General features: G+C 37.3%; 1 protein-coding gene across 1 annotated transcript in view; it reads right to left on the bottom strand.

The window, feature by feature from the left end:
• The window catches only part of LOC103737699 (aldehyde dehydrogenase, cytosolic 1), a 46,398-nt gene that overhangs the window by 3,565 nt on the left and 33,411 nt on the right, over positions 1 to 9,422 (bottom strand). Inside the window, exons 10-12 of the mRNA XM_008837553.3 lie at positions 6,111 to 6,275; positions 4,475 to 4,632; positions 1,518 to 1,592 (exon numbers count right to left, since the gene is read on the bottom strand). Of these exons, the coding sequence (XP_008835775.2) occupies positions 1,518 to 1,592; positions 4,475 to 4,632; positions 6,111 to 6,275 (398 nt within the window). The remainder of the gene's footprint in view (positions 1 to 1,517; positions 1,593 to 4,474; positions 4,633 to 6,110; positions 6,276 to 9,422) is intronic.

Raw genomic sequence — 9,422 nt, 5'->3', positions numbered from 1 at the left:
TTTCCTAAAATTATAATGCATATGACCATGTAAGTTTGCAGAGGAATAAGATTTTGGTCCTTTTCTTCCCTTCCCTTCTTACAAGGCAGAGAGGAATATAGAAGTCATCTTATTCTCCTGAGAAACATAATACCTTTATATGAAATTTGGGGGGTTAAAAGTGTTTGAAAATTCCTCTTGGAAACTTCAGTGAGTATGTGCTTCAAAGTAGTTAAAGGGCTTAGTCTCAGCTGTCTGAATTTCATTAAAAGACATTATTTTCATAAGTATTTCATCTCAAAGCAGAAGATAAATTTACCCATGATTTTGACCAAGTTGCTTTCTATTGTATTTAGGGTTACAAAAGCCTTGATACTACCAGAAGAGTCATAACCGTGATTATTGTCACACTGAGATTGAAATAAGCTACCTTCCTGAGAATTCCTGCTCATGTACAATCTCAATTCAGAGCACAAGAGCATCTGCTTATGTTTCTCATTAGCTCAGAAAAATCTATGAGTTACTAGTACTGTGCTTCTAAAAATCGTAAGCGTACAAGTTCCCTTCATCAAATGCTGCTCCAGTGGATCTGGCTAGGTCTGAGACTGCATTTCTAGCAAATGCCACGGTCCTCACGCTTCCCTGCACAATCACACCATAGGTGAAACAGAGTGCATGACAAGTTATGTCTGATTCTCCCTCTGTACCAAGAAATCCGCCTTAATGTTTACTGCACATTAAGTCAATGTTTGGGGAACTGTTTACTGAACTGAGTTCACAAACATGATCAAGTAAAATGAAAATTCATTTGAGTTCTTGCTATAAACGCACTGTTTTAGAATATTTCTTTATTTCCAATTTTAGAAAGAGACTGGAACGGAAGAACACAGAGAGAAGTTAAATTTGAAATTTCCTCGAATGACTGAAGTTAACCAATGTGAAAGTGAGTAGGATTACAAAAAGGGCTATCTTTTTGCCACTTAACCCATTCCAGGGTCAACACCGTGAACAGAGTTTCAGAAATCAAGGCACAGGTTTCCTAGATTATCACTGAGCACGGAAGGGATGCATATCACTACTTTTGACATTTTTGGGGAAAACCTGCTTCCAATTAATTCATTCTTCACCAAGAGCATATTACTTTGGGATGAAATACCCATTAATTTGTTTAAGAGGTATATTCCAAGACCAAGAGTGTTTTCATACTTACCTGCATCTCATAAGCATCAGTTTGTACCTCTTTTCTGAAAATGTTTTCCAAACGGATTATATTCACACTCAATAAGTAACCCCCAAAGCAGGAGATAATTCAGCTACCATGGCACAGAACTTAGCATGGTCTTTTCTGAATTGTAGGCCTAATAAATTATATTCCTTCTGGTGTTGCTTTTTGCCCATAGGGAGTACTTCCAGCATTTGAAATGCTATTTAGTAAAGCTCTGAGAAAGAACAGAGCTGGATTTTACTGAAGATAATGAAAGTGGATTAATTCTCTGTGAGAGAAAACCATCTTCACAAAAATATGCATTTTTACTCACATCTCTCGTCCATTTCCAGACATCTTGAATCCACCGAAGGGACACTGGGGACTAATCATTGAATAGCAATTCACCCTTAAATCGAAGAAGAGACGTACATTATAGTAATACGTATCACATAATTCCAAAATTGGATATTTAAAATTACAGGGATCTCTTTAAGAATTCTTTTTATTAATATAACATATTCATAGAAATAAAAAACAGTACTATAACTGAAAATGCAGAAAGCATTCATATATATCACATAGAAATAAATGGTACAATTATGCTTGTGAATAGTGATAAAGACGTGTTAATTTGAACAGCTAATATGACTTAAAAGCAAGTGCTTCTTTTGTTGGAGACAAGGATTTGTGTAGTATTCTTGCTGTAGCCTGTGTTTTTGATTTTTGTTTTTGTTCTTTTGTTTTTTGCAGCCTGGAAATTGCTTTGTGAACCAGACTGCCTCGGCTTCCCGTGCTGGGATTAAAGGCACGTGTGCCACCATGCCCAGCATTGTGTGGCATTCTTTACTGCTTACATGCAAGACTTTGCAATGCTTATGTATTTACATGCATACACGTCGCAGTCAACAGTTTGCATTCTCTATCTCCTTTTTGAAAATGTTTTCCAAATTGATTATATTCTAAATGCTAAATGCTGTCTATTCTATAAGCTAAAATTAATTTCCTTTAGCAATTGCTGTTTGTATCAGAATAGTCAGTTCTTTTGTTTTATTAATTGGTCAATACGTTGCTTAAACAGGGGTGTTGGAAGAAGTTATCAATTTCTTAGTCGGCTTTTATAAATATTTTAAAGATATTTATACAAAGAAATACAAACAAAAAAGAGAATTAGCGAGAAGCAAGATGACGGGAGAGTGGTGATGAGTGTGAAGGTTCGCAGCCTTGACAACTTTTTTAATGTTAGAGATAGTAATATTTTATAAGACCTTTGTTGACCTTGTCACATAATGCACAGAATGCTCTATTTGAAGTACTTGGTACACAAAACGTCTTTAGTAAATGTAGATGGTATACATGCATGAAATAGTAATAGTGAATTTTATTAATACTTTTAAAAAAGGAAAAGCTATATAGTAATAATGACTAGATGAGAAGAATTAGATTGATTTCATGTAAGAGTCTCTTTAAAAATGCCATTATCAAAACAATAAACAACAGTGAGCCTTTTCAGCTTTGCTGCTTAATGCTGATTGACATTAACATTATACAGGAATTTTAAAATATATTCTTTAATAAAGGATCTATGGCTAGAGTAATTAGAGACATATTAAAATAAGGATGCTTGAAGAACATCCTCTCTGTCAAACACCAGGTTATATACACATACATGCATATGTATATGTGTATGTGTGTGTACATGCTAACGTGTGCATTTGGAGGCAGGAGAGTGTCCAGTGATTCCTCACTTGTTCAACATCTTATTTTTTGAGACAAGGTCTCTCACTGAGCCTATTCCTATGGACGGGCTGGTCAGCAAACTCCAGGGACTCCCCCTGCCTCTGCCTAGTGCTGTGATTACAGGTTAAGGCCACCACACCTGAGTTTTATTGCACAGCAAGCACTTGACTGGCTGATCCATCTCTCTAGCCCCAGGTTACATGTAATTAGCTCTCAGATGATACAGGTTAAGTATCCTTTATCTGAAATGTTGACTACCAGAAGTGTTTCAAGTTGAGATATTTTTTAGATTATGAAATATCCACATAGATTTTACTGATTAAACATTCCTCTTTTAAAATCTAAAATTTGAAATGCTCCAAAAATCAAATTTTTTAGCATTATTTTGGTACATTTCAGAACATTTTGGATTAGGGTCTTTGCAATCAGGCAAGGTAAATCTGTACTAACATTGGCAAAAGTTTAGAAGCATTGTTAGAGGGTGTCACAGGCCTGAATCTTGCCTCTTTTATTTATCGTATGATTTTGATAAGTTACTTAGCCTCACCAAGTTTCTGGTTTTTCCACAGATGAGATTAGGAACAAAAACCAGTCATTGTAAGGTAAAATCAGGAATATAAACTAGATCAAAGGCAAGAGAAGAAAGCTCCTAAAAATTCATCAGGTTCTCCCAAATGATGAACCTTAGGCACCTCTAATAATGTAAGATTCTGATATAAGAATTGAAAACCACAAATCCTGGGGATGCAGACATGTAATCTCAGCTACAATGGAGTCTGTGGCAGAAGAATTACAAGTTCAAGGCCAGTCTGGGCAACAGAGGGAGTTCAAGGCCAGACTAAACAACTGAGCCCATATCTCATATTAAAAAGCAAAGAGGGCTAAACATAAAGCTGAGAGACACAGCCATTGCCTTGCTTGTATAAGGCCATAGCTTTGGTCCCCACATGGCAAATAGCTAACAATGATACCAGTAATCACTTTTTGCATATGTAGAAAGTACCAAATAAACATTCTCTAATGTAATTAAACTTGACTAAAACAGAATTTTTCTTTTATCTCTGTTACACACCATAGCGCTAGGTGCCTTGAAATTATGTTGCAATATTTACTTTGCATAAATCAAATACCCATAAAGTGTTTTGGCTGAAAAACTTGAAAAGATTGGATGAGTTAATTTGATTTAAAAACAGGGACTGAAGAGATGGCTGAGCAGTTAAGAGCACTGTCAATTCTTCCAGAGGAATGGGGTTCAATTCCCAGTACCCCCATGGCAGTTAACTGTATAGCTCCAGTTCCAGGAGATCAATACCCTTTTCTGGCCTCTGCAGGCACTGCACAACACAGGTGCACTTACATACAGGAAAACATATAACACATAAAATAAAATTAATAATTTTTTTAAACTACTTTGATTTAAAAACAATTTTCGGCTACTACTTTTCTAGCAGGTTGTTTGACTGAAAATGAAAATTCAGGTCTTACAGAAGTCAAGTCAGCCCATGGATGTGGCTGATACTGAAAGGGCATGTCTTACTCAGATGTACTTACCACACCACCCCAGCCTGCAGAGCAGAAGAGATGGTTATGGCCTTATCAAGGTCTTTTGTAAAGACCCCTGCTGCTAGGCCATATGTAGTGTTGTTCGCTCTCTTGATGACATCATCTAGAGATTTAAACTTCATGATTTGCTGCACTGGTCCAAATATCTACACAAGAATAATACAAATAAAGATTAAAACTAAATATTTTAAAATATACTACATACGTTTTCTCTGTGAAGTATTCTACATTGACTAAGGTGTTTCCGCTCATGTCAGCATTATGTGCAAAAATGAAAATAGGTAGCCACAGAGTGAGCAAGTGCACAATTCTCTGCAGATCCAGACAGGATACAAAGCATTAAGGCAGGATTTATTCTTCGAAGCTGCAATAGAGCTGCCAATGCTTAATGAGTCAGCATCAAACCGTTAACTTTCTTTGGAAACATTTTAAATTCTAACCCCAGTTTTCTTCATGTTTCAAGTACTGCACCTAGCACCAAGTCTAAAAAAGCAAAGTTGTGTTCTACTAGCTGAGCAGGCAGTGATTACAGCAGTGTTCATGCTTTAGATGTCAGTACTTGGGCCTTTACATAATTGGAACAATCATGCACTCAGACATCTTTTTATTTGGATTCTAACAGTCACCAAATTTTATACAGCATACACCAAAGAAAACGACTCATTGCTAGAAGAGCTTCTATCCGGAACCACCCTCCACTAACCAAAGCCTGGGTTCCCTTCCCCTGGCAATGGCCACAAACACAGGCCAGGGATGGCCTTGCTTGTATAAGATAAACACAGTTTATCTACTCAGTGCAAACTACTCTTGCACTTCTGCTAGATTCTAGTGAGTAAGTCCATCTCCAACCCAGTTTGTGTCTCAACACAGATTAGAGGAAAATAATTTCATTATCTCTTAAATATCAAGCTTCTGTATTCTGATAAACATTTTTTTTTAATTAAGAAAGAATCTCCTACCAACATTAATAGATCCTCTGTGAAACCATGGACGTGAAATACAAATTTAATAAATGGGGAATTACAGAGGTAACTTTGAGCCACCTACATCTTTTTAGTGTAGTGTATTACATAATACTTTTATTTTACAAGGACAGTGGCATATCTCTGCATATATTAAAAGCCCTCAGAATACATAGCATATATTAACTACCATTTTAAGTGCAAACCAGTTCCTCTTACTTATATGTGGTACCTTTGTGTAACATCATCACGGATGTTGTTTGTGCTTCCCACACTCCCGCCACACTCCCACACAAAGCCATCCCACTGTTTCTATGAGTTTGACTTTTTTTCATATAACTCAGATCACTCATTATACACGTTTATAATGAGCAATGTGCACATCTATTCCTGTTCTTACAAATGACTGGATCCTTTTCCATCCCTTTAAAGCCCTGAAGACCCTATCAAAGCTGTTAAGCCCCTTGTTCTGTGTCTGTTTAGAAATTCTTTTCCGTTTCATTGCGTTCCCCAGTGTTTCTTCTTTACACAAGGGGCTTTAATTCTTTATCAAGCACTGCTTGAGATAGCTGTTCAAACTGCTAAGAGTTTTAGAGGATCAGATAGTTCTGCATAGAGACAGAAGGGCAACCAAAGTGCCAGAACCAAGTGGGACCACTTACCTCCTCTTTGGCAATGCGCATCTCATCAGTGACATTGGAGAAAACTGTGGGCTGGACAAAGTAGCCTTTGTTCCCCCAGCGTCCACCCCCACACTCCAGTTTGGCCCCTTCTTTCTTCCCACTCTCAATGAGGTCAAGTATTTTATCATGTTGTTCCTTGTCAATCTGTTTGAAAAATAGTACAGGAAAATGAAAAACTGACAACTAATAACGATAACATTGTAAATACTGATTTCAAAATGCTAGAATACTGCGTAAAGTCTAATGCTGATTCGAAGCACCTGGCAGAGGCACAGTTCATTCTTCCCATAAGTTTTCAGGAAAGAAACCTTAAAGATATTTAAATTTAACACGGTTCTATGAGCACGGCCATTGGCACTGTGGCCATGGAAGAAAGTTTACTAATAATTTAACCCATCTGTCTGGGACCTGTAGTTTTACTGATAGAGTGAAAGGAGAGAGGCCTTGATTATGGTCCAGTAGATGTGTCAATTGAGAAGCAGATGCTTTGGGCTGTAGGAAGAATCCTATACTTCAGGGACTGAATCTTCCCATCCCTAAGTCATGTCTTCTGGCCTGCTGGTCCTTGGATACCATATCGTATTCTGACCACAGCTGGAACCTTCCTCAGTCCAGCTCAGGTTTCATTCTAGTTTCTAGCCAGTCACAATTGATGATCATCTTCCTGTTTCATTAAATGGACCACGGTCTAAATGTCCAAGTATGATAGAAATACAATACTTTAAACATATTGTGTAAAAGGGAGGGTAAAAAGAGGCCTCAATTCTGGTTGGCAATATCAGGAGCACATGATTCACCTTCCCCACACCCTAAGTGGAGCCTTCCTATGATGTCAATTCTTATAGAAGTGTGCTGAGTAACAGTGTGATTCTTGATCCCACATCAATGGTGAAGACAGCCTCCCTGAAGTGTTGCAGGGATGAAATACTAAAGGAACGATTGGCGATCAGGAGCTAAGAGGAGGGTCAGCTCTTGCCTTTCTAACTTGTCTCTTGCCATGACTTGAAAACTGGCATCCTTTACATCATCCTGTCCTGCAAATCTTCTCCATCTTCCAAGGCTCAGTAAAGCTTCACTGGTGGGCTTTGCACATCTAGTTTGGGTAAATGCTAGCTGCGATCAGTTAGTATTTTATCAAATTCAGCACAACATTTACTACAATATTACTTCAGTCTTTTCGGTCCACAAGGCTCAAAGGACATTCCTCAAAGCAAATAATTTTTAGCCCATTATGGAATTCAAGGGGCTGTTTTGAAATAAGGGACACCAGTATTCTTACATACTAGTTAATAGATCCAGGCTAAGTGGTGGTATTAGAAAGACCTACCCAGCAGAGATATTCTGGTGTCAATCGGTGTGCAGACAGGATTCATGTAACTCTAGGCCAAGCTTCTCTGGCCTATTCTGAGAATTAATCAGTCTATGTCCTCAAAACCAGTATTTATATTTCTTGAGTCAAGATATATTTCCTAAATCGTATTGCTTTCCTCTTTGACCAGAGCAAGGCTCCACGTAACTCCATTCCCAGCTTCTCTGGCCTGTTCTGAGAATTAGTCTCAGAATACGTGTTACAGAAAGAGGCTGACAGAATTTGTTTGCTTGGACTTCTACATGATCAACTGATTTTTAAGAAATAAGACTTTATATTTCAATTTTTGCTGATGAAAATGGCTCCTGTACTCAGCAGGCTGGGTATCAGATGATAGCAAAATGTGACATGGGCCCCTTGTTGAACCTACCTATTGGCTAAGTGATTCAAATACACAGGGAAGTCTGAGGGGCGCCATGCTATAGCATGGGACTAGTGGCAAAATACTCAGCTCTACTTAGGTACACAGTCAGACTAACCTTAAATACAAACCTTTGAAGGTTTCAGATTGTCTAAGGATGGGCACGGCTTTCTTTATCAATCTTGCGCCCTATTCAGTCATGCTTGTGTAGCAGAGGCCTTGAGCTAGACTGTAAAATGGTATGGGTCACAACATTGTTGTAAGGGTCTTAGTCTCTGATTTCTGAAGTTTTATAAGTTGAAAATCAGATAAGTAAACATCTGTGGCCGGGTGTGGTGGTACACACCTTTAAGAGGCAGAGGCAGGCAGATCTCTGAGTTCAAGGCCAGCCTAGCCTCCATAGCAAATCCAGGCCAGCTAGGGCTACAGGGAGACCCTGTCTCAAAAAGATCAAAAGAAAAAAAAAAATCTGTGTAAGCCACATATTTTGAAACTACAGATCACCAAGAATATTGGGAAAAGACATAAAAGTAACCATTTCCATGAGGAAAAAGTTAAAATACATGACTGTATAATATTCTTATCTATGAATAGAGGCATTGAATTACTGATTATTTAACAGACACTTGAGCTAACTAAGCATTGTGATGGATGTTACAGAGTTTATCTCATTTCCCTACATAGCGAATCCCCAAGGCTGACATTATTATCCTCTTTTTATTGGAAAGAAAATTGAGTTGGAGTAAAGTCAGATATTTTTTTACAAATGAAAATATTAATTATTCCAACAATTTAAGTATACAATTTTATTATGAAGCCAAATAATAAAATCAATTTATACATGAAGAAAATTATACCTATTGAATACTCATATATAAAACAAAAATATAACATGCATAACTACTCCAAAACTCAAATGCCTTATCTTTGTAACCCTTAAAATAAGGGGAAAAAAAGAATTATCTCTTTAAAAATTATTTTCTTAAGTACGTTTGACCTTGATTCTCTCTATAATTATTTCGTTTGGTATTTTGTGAAGATCCCAAAACTGCATTGAAAAAGTCTGAGCTACTCAGCCACCAGTGGATGAAGCACTCGGTTAATGTAAACTTGTGTCTACTTCCGTAAGTTTTTTCTTAACAGAAGTGAAAATTTTAAAGGCTAGAGAAGCCAGGGGGCCTTTGAATCCTTCTGAAGGTTCCGGCACACCTGCGCATTCTACTTATTCAGTGCAACCTGGTGTAAACATCCATTCACTTACAGAGTGTTAAACCGTATATTAATCAATTAGATCACTCAGTTGTATACTTTAGAGTTCCATGATTCAGAATTTTTAAGTCTATTTTAGTTTACTCCTCATAAATAATTAGGTATTGGGGCTGGAGAGATGGTTCCACAGTTAAGAGCACTCACTACTTTTTCAGAGGACCTGGGTTTGATTCCCAGCACCCACATGGCGGTTAACAATCATCCATAATGACCTACATCCAAGCAATACACTCATATACATAAAATAAAAATTATAAATAAAATATTTAAAATTGATAAAGTAACTCAATTT

The sequence above is a fragment of the Nannospalax galili genome, unplaced genomic scaffold, assembly GCF_000622305.1.
Source record: "Nannospalax galili isolate Female #2095 unplaced genomic scaffold, S.galili_v1.0 scaffold858, whole genome shotgun sequence".
Lineage (NCBI taxonomy): Eukaryota > Metazoa > Chordata > Mammalia > Rodentia > Spalacidae > Nannospalax > Nannospalax galili.
Note: the sequence above shows the minus strand (reverse complement) of the source record. Positions and strands in the feature narration are given on the sequence as shown.